General features: G+C 60.8%; 1 protein-coding gene across 4 annotated transcripts in view; it reads right to left on the bottom strand.

Moving 5' to 3' along the window:
• LOC132822219 (solute carrier family 41 member 3-like) overlaps window positions 1-20,327 on the bottom strand; it is a 139,661-nt gene that overhangs the window by 65,655 nt on the left and 53,679 nt on the right. For all 4 annotated transcript variants that reach the window (XM_060835313.1, XM_060835311.1, XM_060835314.1 and 1 more), the window contains 4 exons: window positions 17,593-17,739; window positions 16,231-16,375; window positions 15,500-15,579; window positions 14,870-15,004 (listed from right to left, as the gene is read on the bottom strand). In XM_060835313.1, the coding sequence (XP_060691296.1) occupies window positions 14,870-15,004; window positions 15,500-15,579; window positions 16,231-16,375; window positions 17,593-17,739 (507 nt within the window). The remainder of the gene's footprint in view (window positions 1-14,869; window positions 15,005-15,499; window positions 15,580-16,230; window positions 16,376-17,592; window positions 17,740-20,327) is intronic.

Genomic DNA, 20,327 nt, shown 5'->3' with positions numbered 1-20,327 from the left:
ACACGCTGGGACACGCTGGGACACACGCTGGGACACACGCTGGGACACACGCTGGGACACACGCTGGGACACACGCTGGGACACGCTGGGACACGCTGGGACACGCTGGGACACACGCTGGGACACACGCTGGGACACACGCTGGGACACGCTGGGACACGCTGGGACACACGCTGGGACACGCTGGGACACACGCTGGGACACACGCTGGGACACGCTGGGAACACGCTGGGACACACGCTGGGACACGCTGGGACACACGCTGGGACACACGCTGGGACACACGCTGGGACACACGCTGGGACACACGCTGGGATACACGCTGGGATACACGCTGGGATACACGCTGGGACACACACTGGGACACACACTGGGACACACACTGGGACCCACACTGGGACCCACACTGGGACACACACTGGGACACGCTGGGACACACTGGGACACGCTGGGACACGCTGGGACACGCTGGGGCACACACTGGGACACACGCTGGGACACGCTGGGACACACTGGGACACACTGGGACACGCTGGGACACGCTGGGGCACACACTGGGACACACGCTGGGACACACGCTGGGACACACGCTGGGACACACACTGGGACACACGCTGGGACACACACTGGGACACGCTGGGACACACGCTGGGACACACGCTGGGACACACGCTGGGACACACGCTGGGACACACGCTGGGACACGCTGGGACACGCTGGGGGACACGCTGGGACACGCTGGGACACGCTGGGACACACACTGGGACACACTGGGGCACACACTGGGACACACACTGGGACACACACTGGGACACACACTGGGACACACACTGGGACACGCTGGGACACGCTGGGGGACACACTGGGACACGCTGGGACACGCTGGGACACGCTGGGACACACACTGGGACACACTGGGGCACACACTGGGACACACACTGGGACACACACTGGGACACACACTGGGACACGCTCGGACACACACTGGGACACACTGGGGCACACACTGGGACACACTGGGGCACACACTGGGGCACACACTGGGACACACACTGGGACACACACTGGGACACGCTGGGACACACACTGGGACACACACTGGGACACGCTGGGACACACGCTGGGACACACGCTGGGACACACGCTGGGACACACGCTGGGACACATGCTGGGACACACACTGGGACACACGCTGGGACACACGCTGGGACACACGCTGGGATACACACTGCGACACACGCTGGGACACACGCTGGGACACACGCTGGGACACACACTGCGACACACACTGGGACACACACTGGGACACACGCTGGGACACACGCTGGGACACACGCTGGGATACACACTGCGACACACACTGGGACACGCGCTGGGATACACACTGCGACACACACTGGGACACACGCTGGGACACACGCTGGGACACACACTGGGACACACACTGCGACACACACTGGGACACACACTGGGACACACGCTGGGACACACGCTGGGACACACGCTGGGATACACACTGCGACACACACTGGGACACGCGCTGGGATACACACTGCGACACACACTGGGACACACGCTGGGACACACGCTGGGACACACGCTGGGATACACACTGCGACACACACTGGGACACGCTGCGACACACGCTGGGACACACGCTGGGACACGCTGGGACACACGCTGGGACACACGCTGGGGGACACGCTGGGGGACACGCTGCGACACACACTGGGACACACGCTGCGACACACACTGGGACACGCTGGGACACACGCTGGGACACATGCTGGGACACACGCTGGGACACACGCTGGGACACACGCTGGGACACACTGGGACACACACTGGGACACACACTGGGACACGCTGGGACACACACTGGGGCACACACTGGGACACACACTGGGACACGCTGGGACACACACTGGGACACACGCTGCGACACAGGCTGGGACACGCTGGGACACACGCTGGGACACACGCTGGGACACACACTGGGGCACACACTGGGACACACACTGGGACACGCTGGGACACACACTGGGACACACGCTGCGACACAGACTGGGACACGCTGGGACACGCTGGGACACGCTGGGGGACACACTGGGACACGCTGGGACACGCTGGGACACGCTGGGACACACACTGGGACACACTGGGGCACACACTGGGACACACACTGGGACACACACTGGGACACACACTGGGACACACACTGGGACACGCTGGGACACGCTGGGGGACACGCTGGGACACGCTGGGACACGCTGGGACACACACTGGGACACACTGGGGCACACACTGGGACACACACTGGGACACACACTGGGACACACACTGGGACACACACTGGGACACGCTCGGACACACACTGGGACACACTGGGGCACACACTGGGACACACTGGGGCACACACTGGGGCACACACTGGGACACACACTGGGACACACACTGGGACACGCTGGGACACACACTGGGACACACACTGGGACACGCTGGGACACACGCTGGGACACACGCTGGGACACACGCTGGGACACATGCTGGGACACACACTGGGACACACGCTGGGACACACGCTGGGACACACGCTGGGACACACGCTGGGATACACACTGCGACACACGCTGGGACACACGCTGGGACACACGCTGGGACACACGCTGGGACACACACTGCGACACACACTGGGACACACGCTGGGACACACGCTGGGACACACGCTGGGATACACACTGCGACACACACTGGGACACGCGCTGGGATACACACTGCGACACACACTGGGACACACGCTGGGACACACGCAGGGACACACGCTGGGATACACACTGCGACACACACTGGGACACGCTGCGACACACGCTGGGACACACGCTGGGACACGCTGGGACACGCTGGGGGACACGCTGGGGGACACGCTGCGACACACACTGGGACACACGCTGCGACACACACTGGGACACGCTGGGACACACGCTGGGACACATGCTGGGACACATGCTGGGACACACGCTGGGACACACGCTGGGACACGCTGGGACACACGCTGGGACACACGCTGGGACACGCTGGGACACACGCTGGGACACACGCTGGGACACACGCTGGGATACGCTGGGACACACGCTGGGACACACGCTGGGACACACACTGGGACATGCTCGGACACACACTGGGACACACTGGGGCACACACTGCGACACGCTGGGACACACACTGGGACACACTGGGGCACACACTGGGACACACACTGGGACACACACTGGGACACACACTGGGACACGCTGGGACACACACTGGGACACACGCTGGGACACACGCTGGGATACACGCTGGGATACACGCTGGGACACACGCTGGGACACGCTGGGACACACGCTGGGACACACGCTGGGATACACGCTGGGATACACACTGGGATACACACTGGGATACACACTGGGACACACACTGGGACACACACTGGGACACACACTGGGACACGCTGGGACACACACTGGGGCACACACTGGGACACACACTGGGACACGCTGGGACACACACTGGGACACGCTGCGACACACACTGGGACACACGCTGGGACACACGCTGGGACACGCTGGGACACACGCTGGGACACACGCTGGGACACGCTGGGACACACGCTGGGACACACGCTGTGGGACACGCTGGGACACACGCTGTGGGACACGCTGGGACACACGCTGGGACACACGCTGGGACACACGCTGGGACACACGCTGGGACACACGCTGGGACACACGCTGGGATACACACTGCGACACACACTGGGACACACACTGGGACACGCGCTGGGATACGCGCTGCGACACACACTGGGACACACGCTGGGACACACGCAGGGACACACGCTGGGATACACACTGCGACACACACTGGGACACGCTGCGACACACGCTGGGACACACGCTGGGACACGCTGGGACACGCTGGGACACACGCTGGGACACACGCTGGGGGACACGCTGCGACACACACTGGGACACACGCTGCGACACACACTGGGACACGCTGGGACACACGCTGGGACACATGCTGGGACACATGCTGGGACACACGCTGGGACACGCTGGGACACACGCTGGGACACACGCTGGGACACGCTGGGACACACGCTGGGACACACGCTGGGACACACGCTGGGATACGCTGGGACACACGCTGGGACACACGCTGGGACACACGCTGGGACACACACTGGGACATGCTCGGACACACACTGGGACACACTGGGGCACACACTGCGACACGCTGGGACACACACTGGGACACACTGGGGCACACACTGGGACACACACTGGGACACACACTGGGACACACACTGGGACACGCTGGGACACACACTGGGACACACGCTGGGACACACGCTGGGATACACGCTGGGATACACGCTGGGACACACGCTGGGACACACGCTGTGGGACACGCTGGGACACACGCTGTGGGACACGCTGGGACACACGCTGGGACACGCTGGGACACACGCTGGGACACACGCTGGGACACGCTGGGATACGCTGGGACACACGCTGGGACACACGCTGGGACACACACTGGGACACACACTGGGACACACACTGGGACACACACTGGGACACGCTGGGACACACACTGGGACACACGCTGGGACACACGCTGGGAGACACGCTGGGACACGCTGGGACACGCTGGGACACACGCTGGGACACGCTGGGACACGCTGGGACACACGCTGGGACACACGCTGGGACACACACTGGGACACACGCTGGGACACACGCTGGGACACACGCTGGGACACACGCTGGGACACACGCTGGGACACACGCTGGGACACGCTGGGACACACGCTGGGACACACGCTGGGACACGCTGGGACACGCTGGGAACACGCTGGGACACACGCTGGGACACGCTGGGACAAACGCTGGGACACACGCTGGGACACACGCTGGGACACACGCTGGGACACACGCTGGGACACACGCTGGGATACACGCTGGGATACACGCTGGGATACACACTGGGACACACACTGGGACACACACTGGGACCCACACTGGGACCCACACTGGGACCCACGCTGGGACACGCTGGGACACGCTGGGACACGCTGGGGCACACACTGGGACACACGCTGGGACACGCTGGGACACGCTGGGACACGCTGGGACACGCTGGGACACGCTGGGACACACGCTGGGACACACGCTGGGACACACGCTGGGACACACACTGGGACACGCTGGGACACACGCTGGGACACACGCTGGGACACACGCTGGGATACACACTGGGACACACACTGGGACACACACTGGGACACACACTGGGACACGCTGGGACACGCTGGGACACGCTGGGGGACACACTGGGACACGCTGGGACACGCTGGGACACACACTGGGACACACTGGGGCACACACTGGGACACACACTGGGACACACACTGGGACACACACTGGGACACACACTGGGACACGCTGGGGGACACACTGGGACACGCTGGGACACGCTGGGACACACACTGGGACACACTGGGGCACACACTGGGACACACACTGGGACACACACTGGGACACACACTGGGACACGCTCGGACACACACTGGGACACACTGGGGCACACACTGGGACACACTGGGGCACACACTGGGGCACACACTGGGACACACACTGGGACACGCTGGGACACACACTGGGACACACACTGGGACACGCTGGGACACACGCTGGGACACACGCTGGGACACACGCTGGGACACACACTGGGACACACGCTGGGACACACGCTGGGATACACACTGCGACACACGCTGGGACACACGCTGGGACACACGCTGGGACACACACTGCGACACACACTGGGACACACGCTGGGACACACGCTGGGACACACGCTGGGACACACGCTGGGATACACACTGCGACACACACTGGGACACGCGCTGGGATACACACTGCGACACACACTGGGACACACGCTGGGACACACGCTGGGACACACGCTGGGATACACACTGCGACACACACTGGGACACGCTGCGACACACGCTGGGACACACGCTGGGACACGCTGGGACACACGCTGGGACACACGCTGGGGGACACGCTGGGGGACACGCTGCGACACACACTGGGACACACGCTGCGACACACACTGGGACACGCTGGGACACACGCTGGGACACATGCTGGGACACACGCTGGGACACACGCTGGGACACACGCTGGGACACGCTGGGACACACGCTGGGACACACGCTGGGACACGCTGGGACACACGCTGGGACACACGCTGGGACACACGCTGGGACACACGCTGGGACACGCTGGGACACACGCTGGGACACACGCTGGGACACGCTGGGACACACGCTGGGACACACGCTGGGACACACACTGGGACATGCTCGGACACACACTGGGACACACTGGGGCACACACTGCGACACGCTGGGACACACACTGGGACACACTGGGGCACACACTGGGACACACACTGGGACACACACTGGGACACGCTGGGACACACACTGGGACACACGCTGGGACACACGCTGGGACACACGCTGGGATACACGCTGGGACACACGCTGGGACACACGCTGGGACACGCTGGGACACACGCTGGGACACACGCTGGGATACACGCTGGGATACACACTGGGACACACACTGGGACACACACTGGGACACGCTGGGGCACACACTGGGGCACACACTGGGACACACACTGGGACACGCTGGGACACACACTGGGACACACTGGGGCACACACTGGGACACACACTGGGACACACACTGGGACACACACTGGGACACACACTGGGACACGCTCGGACACACACTGGGACACACTGGGGCACACACTGGGACACGCTGGGACACACTGGGGCACACACTGGGACACACACTGGGACACACACTGGGACACACACTGGGACACACACTGGGACACACGCTGGGACACGCTGGGACACACACTGGGACACACACTGGGACACACGCTGGGACACACGCTGGGACACACGCTGGGACACACGCTGGGACACACGCTGGGACACACGCTGGGATACACGCTGGGATACACACTGGGATACACACTGGGATACACACTGGGACACACACTGGGACACGCTGGGACACACACTGGGGCACACACTGGGACACACTGGGACACGCTGGGACACACACTGGGACACACTGGGGCACACACTGGGACACACACTGGGACACACACTGGGACACACACTGGGACACGCTCGGACACACACTGGGACACACTGGGGCACACACTGGGACACGCTGGGACACACACTGGGACACACTGGGGCACACACTGGGACACGCTCGGACACACACTGGGGCACACTGGGGCACACACTGGGACACGCTGGGGCACACACTGGGACACACACTGGGACACACACTGGGACACGCTGGGACACGCTGGGACACACGCTGGGACACACGCTGGGACACACGCTGGGATACACGCTGGGACACACACTGGGACACACACTGGGACACACACTGGGACACGCTGGGACACACACTGGGACACGCTGGGACACACACTGGGGCACACACTGGGACACACACTGGGACACACACTGGGACACACACTGGGACACGCTGCAACACGCTGGGACACACACTGGGACACACACTGGGACACGCTGGGATACACACTGGGACACACACTGGGACACACACTGGGACACACACTGGGACACACACTGGGACACACGCTGGGATACACACTGGGATACACACTGGGACACACACTGGGACACACGCTGGGGGACACGCTGGGACACGCTGGGACACGCTGGGACACACTGGGACACACAGGGATACACACTGGGATACACGTTGTGACACGCAGGGACATACACGGGGACACGCTGGGACACACTGGGATACGCTGCAACATGCGCTGTGACACATGCTGGGACACACACCGTGACATTGCGCTGTGACACACTGGGACACACGCTCCGACACACGCTGTGACGCACACTGGGATACACGCTGGGACGCATGCTGTGACGCTCGCTGGGATATACGCTGCAACACACTGGGACACACGCTGGGACATGATCTGGGACATGCTGCGACATGCTGGGACACATGCGGGGACACATGCTGCGACACATGATGCGACATGCTGGGATACACGCTGCGACACGCTGTGACACGCTGTGACACGCTGGGACATGCTGCGACACGGCGCTGCAACACGCTGGGACACATACCATGACATTGCGCTGGGGCACATGCTGCGACACACGCTCGGACACATGCTGCGACACGCTGCGACACACACCATGACACTGCGCTGCAACACATCCTGGGACACACTGGGACGCACTGGGATACGCTGCAACATGCGCTGTGACACACGCTGGGATACACGCTGCGACACGCAGGGGGACACACACTAAGACACACGCTGGGACACACGCAGGGACACACTGGGAGACATGCTGGGAGATACGCTGGGACACACACTCGGACACACGCTGCAACACACTGTGACACGCTGTGACACGCTGGGACACACTGCAACACGCGCTGCGACACATGCTGGGACACACAACGTGACACTGCGCTGCGACACACTGGGTCATGCTGCGACACACGCTGCGACACACGCTGCGACACACGCTGGGACACACGCTGGGACACGCTGGGACACACGCTGGGATACACACTGCAACACGCTGGGACACACGCTGCGACACGCTGCGACACACGCTGGGATACACGTTGTGACACGCAGGGACACACACGGGGACACGCTGGGACACACGCTGGGATACACACTGCAACACGCTGGGACACACGCTGCGACACATGCTGGGATACACGCTGCGACACACGCTGCGACACACACGGGGACACGCTGGGACACATGCTGCAACATGCTGGGACACACGCTGCGACACGCTCTGGGACATGCTGCGACACGCTGCGACATGCTGGGACACATGCGGGGACACATGCTGCGACACATGATGCGACACGCTGGGATACACACTGCGACACATGCTGGGACACACGCAGGGACACACTGGGAGACATGCTGGGGCACACACCGTGACACTGCGCTGGGACACACACTCGGACACATGCTGCAACACACTGTGACACGCTGTGACACGCTGCGACATGGCGCTGCAACACGCTGCGACACACGCCATGACATTGCGCTGGGACACACACCGTGACACTGCGCTGGGACACACGCTGCGACACACACCGTGACACTGCGCTGGGACACACGCTGGGACACACACCGTGACACTGCGCTGGGACACACGCTGGGACACACACCGTGACACTGCGCTGGGACACACGCTGGGACACACACCGTGACACTGCGCTGGGACACACGCTGGGACACGCTGCGACACACGCTGGGACACACGCTGGGACACACGCTGGGACACACGCTGGGACACACACTGGGACACGCTGGGACACACGCTGGGACACACGCTGGGACACACGCTGGGACACACACTGGGACACACACTGGGACACGCTGGGACACGCTGGGACACGCTGGGGGACACACTGGGACACGCTGGGACACGCTGGGACACACACTGGGACACACTGGGGCACACACTGGGACACACACTGGGACACACACTGGGACACACACTGGGACACACACTGGGACACGCTGGGGGACACACTGGGACACGCTGGGACACGCTGGGACACACACTGGGACACACTGGGGCACACACTGGGACACACACTGGGACACACACTGGGACACACACTGGGACACGCTCGGGCACACACTGGGACACACTGGGGCACACACTGGGACACACTGGGGCACACACTGGGGCACACACTGGGACACACACTGGGACACGCTGGGACACACACTGGGACACACACTGGGACACGCTGGGACACACGCTGGGACACACGCTGGGACACACGCTGGGACACACACTGGGACACACGCTGGGACACACGCTGGGATACACACTGCGACACACGCTGGGACACACGCTGGGACACACGCTGGGACACACACTGCGACACACACTGGGACACACGCTGGGACACACGCTGGGACACACGCTGGGACACACGCTGGGATACACACTGCGACACACACTGGGACACGCGCTGGGATACACACTGCGACACACACTGGGACACACGCTGGGACACACGCTGGGACACACGCTGGGATACACACTGCGACACACACTGGGACACGCTGCGACACACGCTGGGACACACGCTGGGACACGCTGGGACACACGCTGGGACACACGCTGGGGGACACGCTGGGGGACACGCTGCGACACACACTGGGACACACGCTGCGACACACACTGGGACACGCTGGGACACACGCTGGGACACATGCTGGGACACACGCTGGGACACACGCTGGGACACACGCTGGGACACGCTGGGACACACGCTGGGACACACGCTGGGACACGCTGGGACACACGCTGGGACACACGCTGGGACACACGCTGGGACACACGCTGGGACACGCTGGGACACACGCTGGGACACACGCTGGGACACGCTGGGACACACGCTGGGACACACGCTGGGACACACACTGGGACATGCTCGGACACACACTGGGACACACTGGGGCACACACTGCGACACGCTGGGACACACACTGGGACACACTGGGGCACACACTGGGACACACACTGGGACACACACTGGGACACGCTGGGACACACACTGGGACACACGCTGGGACACACGCTGGGACACACGCTGGGATACACGCTGGGACACACGCTGGGACACACGCTGGGACACGCTGGGACACACGCTGGGACACACGCTGGGATACACGCTGGGATACACACTGGGACACACACTGGGACACACACTGGGACACGCTGGGGCACACACTGGGGCACACACTGGGACACACACTGGGACACGCTGGGACACACACTGGGACACACTGGGGCACACACTGGGACACACACTGGGACACACACTGGGACACACACTGGGACACACACTGGGACACGCTCGGACACACACTGGGACACACTGGGGCACACACTGGGACACGCTGGGACACACTGGGGCACACACTGGGACACACACTGGGACACACACTGGGACACACACTGGGACACACGCTGGGACACGCTGGGACACACACTGGGACACACACTGGGACACACACTGGGACACACGCTGGGACACACGCTGGGACACACGCTGGGACACACGCTGGGATACACGCTGGGATACACACTGGGATACACACTGGGACACACACTGGGACACGCTGGGACACACACTGGGGCACACACTGGGACACACTGGGACACGCTGGGACACACACTGGGACACACTGGGGCACACACTGGGACACACACTGGGACACACACTGGGACACACACTGGGACACGCTCGGACACACACTGGGACACACTGGGGCACACACTGGGACACGCTGGGACACACACTGGGACACACTGGGGCACACACTGGGACACGCTCGGACACACACTGGGGCACACTGGGGCACACACTGGGACACGCTGGGGCACACACTGGGACACACACTGGGACACACACTGGGACACGCTGGGACACGCTGGGACACACGCTGGGACACACGCTGGGACACACGCTGGGATACACGCTGGGACACACACTGGGACACACACTGGGACACACACTGGGACACGCTGGGACACACACTGGGACACGCTGGGACACACACTGGGGCACACACTGGGACACACACTGGGACACACACTGGGACACACACTGGGACACGCTGCAACACGCTGGGACACACACTGGGACACACACTGGGACACGCTGGGATACACACTGGGACACACACTGGGACACACACTGGGACACACACTGGGACACACACTGGGACACACGCTGGGATACACACTGGGATACACACTGGGACACACACTGGGACACACGCTGGGGGACACGCTGGGACACGCTGGGACACGCTGGGACACACTGGGACACACAGGGATACACACTGGGATACACGTTGTGACACGCAGGGACATACACGGGGACACGCTGGGACACACTGGGATACGCTGCAACATGCGCTGTGACACATGCTGGGACACACACCGTGACATTGCGCTGTGACACACTGGGACACACGCTCCGACACACGCTGTGACGCACACTGGGATACACGCTGGGACGCATGCTGTGACGCTCGCTGGGATATACGCTGCAACACACTGGGACACACGCTGGGACATGATCTGGGACATGCTGCGACATGCTGGGACACATGCGGGGACACATGCTGCGACACATGATGCGACATGCTGGGATACACGCTGCGACACGCTGTGACACGCTGTGACACGCTGGGACATGCTGCGACACGGCGCTGCAACACGCTGGGACACATACCATGACATTGCGCTGGGGCACATGCTGCGACACACGCTCGGACACATGCTGCGACACGCTGCGACACACACCATGACACTGCGCTGCAACACATCCTGGGACACACTGGGACGCACTGGGATACGCTGCAACATGCGCTGTGACACACGCTGGGATACACGCTGCGACACGCAGGGGGACACACACTAAGACACACGCTGGGACACACGCAGGGACACACTGGGAGACATGCTGGGAGATACGCTGGGACACACACTCGGACACACGCTGCAACACACTGTGACACGCTGTGACACGCTGGGACACACTGCAACACGCGCTGCGACACATGCTGGGACACACAACGTGACACTGCGCTGCGACACACTGGGTCATGCTGCGACACACGCTGCGACACACGCTGCGACACACGCTGGGACACACGCTGGGACACGCTGGGACACACGCTGGGATACACACTGCAACACGCTGGGACACACGCTGCGACACGCTGCGACACACGCTGGGATACACGTTGTGACACGCAGGGACACACACGGGGACACGCTGGGACACACGCTGGGATACACACTGCAACACGCTGGGACACACGCTGCGACACATGCTGGGATACACGCTGCGACACACGCTGCGACACACACGGGGACACGCTGGGACACATGCTGCAACATGCTGGGACACACGCTGCGACACGCTCTGGGACATGCTGCGACACGCTGCGACATGCTGGGACACATGCGGGGACACATGCTGCGACACATGATGCGACACGCTGGGATACACACTGCGACACATGCTGGGACACACGCAGGGACACACTGGGAGACATGCTGGGGCACACACCGTGACACTGCGCTGGGACACACACTCGGACACATGCTGCAACACACTGTGACACGCTGTGACACGCTGCGACATGGCGCTGCAACACGCTGCGACACACGCCATGACATTGCGCTGGGACACACACCGTGACACTGCGCTGGGACACACGCTGCGACACACACCGTGACACTGCGCTGGGACACACGCTGGGACACACACCGTGACACTGCGCTGGGACACACGCTGGGACACACACCGTGACACTGCGCTGGGACACACGCTGGGACACACACCGTGACACTGCGCTGGGACACACGCTGGGACACGCTGCGACACACGCTGCGATACGGTGGGAAACAGGCTGTCACACGCTCTGGGACACGCTCGGACACGCTGGGACACACACCGTGACACTGCAACAGGACACATGCTGCGAGACATGTTGCGAGACACGCTGGGACACTGCAACACGCTGGGACACTGCGCTGGGACACTGCGCTGGGACACCCGCTGGGACCACGCTGCGACACGCACCATGACATTGCGCTGGGACACACACCGTGACACTGCGCTGGAACACACGCTGCGACACTGCACTGCGACACAGCGCTGCGACACGCGGGACACATACCGTGACATTGCGCTGGGACACGCTGCGACACACGCTCCATTACGATGGGAAACAGGCTGTCACAAGCTCTGGGACACGCTGGGTTACACGCTGGGACACATACCGTGACACTGCGCTGGGACACACGCTGGGACACACACTGGGACACACGCTGCGACACATGCTGTGACACATGCTGCGGCATGCTGGGATACACACTGCAACATGCAGGGACATACGCGGGGACACGCTGGGACACATGCTGGGAGACACGCTGGGAGACACACTGGGACATGCTGCGACATGCACTGGGAGACACGCTGCGACACGCGCTGTGTCACATACCGTGACACTGCGCTGGGACACACTGCGACACACTGGGACACGCTGCGACATGCACTGGGAGACACGCTGCGACACGCGCTGTGTCACATACCGTGACACTGCGCTGGGACACACTGCGACACGCTACGACACAGCGCTGCAACACGCTGGGACACATACCGTGACATTGCGCTGGGGAACACGCTGCGACACACGCCGCGATACGGTGGGAAACACGCTGCCACACATGCTGGGAATCGCTGCGACACGCTCTGGGACACGCTACGAAACACGCCAAGACACGCGCTGGGACACACGCCAGGACACGCTGCGACACACACCGTGACACTGTGCTGCGACACACGCTGGGACACACGCTTGGACACGCTGCAACATGCTGGGGGACACGCTGCGACACACACTGTGACACACGGTGGGACATGCTGCGACACTGCGCTGCAACACGCTGCGACAGCGGGGACACACGCAGGGACACGCTGGGACACGCTGCGACACGCGCTGGGAGACACACCGTGACACTGCGCTGGGACACACGGTGAGACACACACCGTGATACCGCGCTGGGACACTGCGCTGGGACACAGAGCTGGGATAGTGCGTTGCAGGGACAGAGCTGTGTCGGGAGGGGCTGCAGTGGGTGACCTACCTGAGCGGAAAAAGGTAGTCCATGGATGGGGCCAACTCTGCCACATTCTGCGCGGCAGCACTCCTGGAACACTCCACAGGTGGAGGTAGGTCGAGATGCGACTTGCCTGAATAGCCACCAGGTTCCCACCAACACCTAGCATCAGAAAAGACCAGCAACTCAACAGGGGCTGTCACACACTCAGGGTTCATCCTCAGCTGTTAGGCAGTGCGGCGTCTGTGGGACGTTCCTGTGTGTAAATTGGTTGCTGTTTCCAATGCAGCAATGATTACACTTTCGAACATTCCTTACTGACTCTGCCCAGTTTATTTAATGACCTCACACTGTCACAAAATATCTTATGATGACATTCTGAAGTCAGCAGGTGTTGATTCATTACCTGGGACTATGAGGAGATTAACCATCGACGTGCAGTGATCTTCTGCCCATTGAGGGAAAGAAATTGCCCCCCTCACAAAATGAAGATGGGCTTCCTTCCCAAAGAAGGGCTTATGCCCGAAACGTCGACTCTCCTGCCCCTTGGATGCTGCCTGACCTGCTGCGCGTTATCCAGCAACACATTGTTCAGCCCTTCACGAAGAGAGCCCTGTTTTCCAGTTCACATTTGGGAATCTGACATGAAGTACTCACCGTTAATGACAGGGGTGAAAACAGCCATACCCTCAAAGTTGGGATTCGACACAGTCTTGTCCAGGATCAATCCCCCAATGCTGAGGAGAGAAGGAGCAGAGGAACTCAATCAGAAACCATCACCACCTTCCACAGGAACTGCTGGGAAAACAGCCTGTAACCTCCTGGGAGGGTCTGACGGGCGACAGTGTGGTACGTGCAGGCGTGGTTTATTCATCCGTGCAACATGGCTGTCCCCAGCTACCCCGGCATCTGTTGCCCGTCCCTAATTACCCAAGGGGCAGGTAGGAGCCAGCCACATCACTGTGGGTCTGGAGTCACGTGTAGGCCAGACCAGGTAAGGATGGCAGATTCCTTCCCTGAAGGACAGGAGTGAACCAGATGGGTTTTTCCAACAATCAACAGTTTCGTGGCCATTTTTCGACTTATTTCCCAATTTTTATTGAATTCTGCTGTCGTGGGATTTGAACCCAGGTCCCCAGAAAGTTACTGGGCTCCTGGGGATTGATAAGGAGTGACGATCCCACTCAGCCCCTGCCCCCTCCACGCTCAGCGGTTTATTTCTGCCGACCCCCCTGGTGCTCACGAGGCCATGGCAGACCCTCAGGGAGTTTACGGACAATCTCCCAGCCGCACCCCCACATCCTCTCTGCCCCTCCCCCCCCTCCCCACCTCCATGAGGGTGGCCCTTCCCCTCCCCATGCCCCCCCACCCTTCCATCAGGCACTCACCTGCTAATCGTCATGGCGACCAGGACGGGCTGCCAGCCGGATTTCAGCACCTCCGCCATCTGGGGGTTCCTCCTGGCAATCAGCACCCACACGGGGATCAGGCCAATGAAGAGTCCGCACAGAGAGGGTGCCAGGTACACCATATCTGGGAACGGGGGTCAGGGGTCAGGGGTCAAATCACAGAGGGCAACCGCCACAGACCCACTCACCCTCCCGCCCCTCACTGCCATGTCCCTCACCCCTGCCAACCCCCACTCCAATCTGCACGCCCCACCCACATTCCCACCTACTGCCCCCACCCCCCCACACACCCGCCAGCGACACTAACAGCTCCACTCCCCCGCTCACACACCCACCCTCACTCACCCCCAGGATCCCGAGGTGGTCACAGGGGTGAGTACAGGGTCACGGGGGTGAGTACAGGATCGTGAGAGGGTCACGGGGGTGAGACTACAGGGTCACGAGAGGGTCACGGGGGTGAGTACAGGGTCACAGGGGTGAGTACAGGATCGTGAGAGGGTCACGGGGGTGAGTACAGGGTCACAAGAGGGTCACTGGGGTGAGTACAGGGTCACGGGGGTGAGTACAGGATCGTGAGAGGGTCACGGAGGTGAGTACAGGGTCACGAGAGGGTCACGGGGGTGAGTACAGGATCGTGAGAGGGTCACGGGGGTGAGACTACAGGATCGTGAGAGGGTCACGGGGGTGAGTACAGGGTCACAAGAGGGTCACTGGGGTGAGTACAGGGTCACGGGGGTGAGTACAGGATCGTGAGAGGGTCACGGAGGTGAGTACAGGGTCACGAGAGGGTCACGGGGGTGAGTACAGGGTCACAGGGGTGAGTACAGGGTCACGAGAGGGTCACGGGGTGAGTACAGGGTCACGAGAGGGTCACAGGGGTGAGTAAAGGGTTCAGGGGCTGAGTCCTGGATCCCGAGAAGGTAGTGAGCTGGTAGAGTTGGGAGTTCCCGCTGCCGCAGCTGGTGAGTAATGCAATGTGTTGTCAGTCCCGGAGCGGACGCGGTGCGCGGTACGCGGTGCACGGTGCGCGGTACGCAGTGTGCGGTACGCGGTGCATGGTACGCGGTGTACTGTACGCGGTGCACGGTACGCGGTACACGGTACGCAGTGCGCGGTACGCGGTGCACGGTACGCAGTGTGCAGTACGCGGTGCGCGGTGCACGGTACGCGGTGTACTGTACGCGGTGCACGGTACGCGGTACGCGGTGCACGGTACGCGGTGTACTGTACGCGGTGCACGGTACGCGGTGTAATGTACGCGGTGCACGGTACGCGGTGCACGGTACGCGGTGTACTGTACGCGGTGCACGGTACGCGGTGCCGGATGAGGTGCGGTCTTACGGATGTGATCGAGGAGCACACTGCTGATGGCAGCCAGTAGCGAGAGGGTGATCAGGTCACCCAGACTCGCTGCGATCGGAGTGGCTACGTTATCCGGGTTGATCCCAACCTTCCTCGATCCCAGGATCACCACAATCATCACCAGACCTACAGGCAGGGAAGGAAAGAAACACTTACATTTCTATAGCAGCTAGCACACCCTTACCCAAAACCACCTCTAAGCCAACGCCGTACGGGTTTGACGTGTCGACTCTTGCAAAGTGACAGTGCTCTTTTGTCAGAACACAACATCCTGCTTTCTCTCCACACGACCTGCAATGTTTCACCAACAATTTTTGCTTTTTTTCCTGATTTTCAGAATCTTCGTTTTGTTTAAAACATGAAGGTTTTCAGGGAGTGAGCAGGGGACTGGGTTAGGTACAATGCGCTTGGTACAGCCACCATAGGCAACTGGTGCTATTTGACTCCTCTGCACTGACTGGACAAGCTCAGAGCCAGGCTGGGGTCCTGGGACCAGGGGGCAGTGCGAGGAGAGCATTACCAGCTGGGCCTGTAACTGCACTGACCCAGAATCCAGCTGTTATAACCTCAAACATCAAACCAGACCCTAGCTGTGCTGGGGAAACTGACTTAGACAGGCGAGAGGAGCGAGAGAGAGAGAGAGGGAGAGAGAGAGTGTGAGAGAGAGAGAGAGTGTCAGTGTGTGTGATGGAGAGCAAGAGAGAACGAGTGAGCGAGACAGAGAGAGAGAGAGAGAGAGAGAGCATGACAGCAAGAGTGCAAGAGCGAGAGAGAGAGCAAAAGAGAGAGAGCGTGAGGAGGAGGGAGCAAGAGAGGGAAGCAGGGGGAAGGGGGAGATGCGAGGCAGACATGAAGAAAGAGAGAGAGAAAATTCAATCAATGGGAAGAACAGAACTGTGGAGGAGGTTAAAAAAAACCCTCAGAGTGTGGGAGAACAGACAGCGAGGGTGTTACAAAAATCAAAGAGACAGAGAGAAACTGAGAAATGACGAGAGGTACAGAGAGCAAAACCCCAGATAGAGTGAGATAGACAAACAGCGACAGGGAGAGAGAGAGAGAGAAGACAGAAAACATGTGTCTGTGCGACAGACCGAATCTCAGGGTGTGCCGAGGAATCTCACGCCGGTGCAGCTTACAGAGGGTGGACAGACTGTCAGGGCCAGGGCTGCTTCACAGGAACAGGACGCCATTCAGCCCATCGAGCCTGTCCAGCCAGTGAATATAACTGGCACCGATTGAACACTCCAAGCCTTTTAGCCACCTCATTCCCCCAGCCCTGTACACCCCACCGACAACCAGAACCTATCGATGCCCAGCTTCAGCAGACTGCAATCCTGAGCTTCCACAGCCCTGTGTAGGACCCAACTCCAGAGATTCACAACCCCCCGACTAAACCACACGCTGTCCCTCTCAGCTTCCTGTCCCCCCCTGCCTTACCCTGGGCCAACATACCCCCTGATTCCAGACTCCCCAACCAGGGGGGAACATCTGAACTACGCCTCTCTCCCTTTAAGGATTTTCTATGTTTCAATGAGGCCAGCTCCTATTGTTTGAAATGTTAGAAAATACAGGCCTCGTTCAATCCAAATCTCCTCACAGGACAGTGCGGCCACCTTGGAGATAGATCCAGTGAACCGTTGTTGCACTCCCTCTCTGACAGCGAAACCTCTCCTGAGATAAAGGAGACCCTGCACACTGCTCCAGGTGTGGTCTAACTAGCTCCTGAAGCAAGATTTCCCTCCCCCTGTACTCAAATCCTCTCGCAATCAAGGCTAACGTTCCAGTATTTGGGCCTAGCTGTTCAGAATACGTATCAATGATTTGAAGATGGCATGGTGGCACAGTGGTTAGCACTGCTGCCTCACAGCCCCAGAGACCTGGGTTCGATTCCCGACTCAGATAACTGACTGTGTGGAGTTTGCACGTTCTCCCCATGTCTCTGTGGGTTTGCTCTGGTTTCCTCCCACAGTCACAAAGATGTGCGGGTCAGGTGAATTGGCCATGCTAAATTGCCTGTAGTGTTATGTAAGGGGTAAATGTAGGGGAATGGGTAGGTTGCGCTTCGGCGGGTCAGTATGGACTTGTTGGGCTGAAGGGCCTGTTTCTGCATTGTAAATAATGTAATCTAAATATAATATTTCTAAAATTGCAAATGGTAAAAAGTTTAGGTGCGAATGTTGGATGAAAATGTGAAAAGACTCTGGGGGATTTCAGCAGGTTTAGTGAATAGGGAATAATGCAATAAATAGAACATACTGTGGAGAAATGTGAGGTTATCCACTTTGATAAGAGAAACATCTTCAATGAGCTCTCCAGCCTCCTCCTTCCCTTACTCTGGGCAGTCATTAACTCTCAGCCCCAGTAAGTTCTCCTTCTTACTATCATACACTCCCTTCACCCCTCGGTACAGGAAAAGGCTGTTTGTGCAGTGAAGCCTTCCACAGTCGATCGCCTGCTGTGGCTCAGCAATGTGTGACCCTGGCTCCAGATCCCACGGGGTCACAGCAGGAAGACTTTCACTGGGAAGGAGTTAAAGGGAATCCGGAGCTGAACAGACACAAGGGTCACGTTTGGAGTGAGACAGTGTGGTTCCTGTGGCTCAAAGCTGCCACACTCAGGCAGTTCAGGGGAACTACAGCTGCAGAGAAAATGTGAAACTCTAAACAGCACATTCCAGGAACAGGAATGACGGACCGAATAGCCTCCCATGTTCT

Source organism: Hemiscyllium ocellatum, chromosome 14 (genome assembly GCF_020745735.1).
Source record: "Hemiscyllium ocellatum isolate sHemOce1 chromosome 14, sHemOce1.pat.X.cur, whole genome shotgun sequence".
In the NCBI taxonomy this organism is placed as follows: Eukaryota; Metazoa; Chordata; class Chondrichthyes; order Orectolobiformes; family Hemiscylliidae; genus Hemiscyllium; species Hemiscyllium ocellatum.
This window is presented reverse-complemented; position numbering and strand designations above follow the sequence as displayed.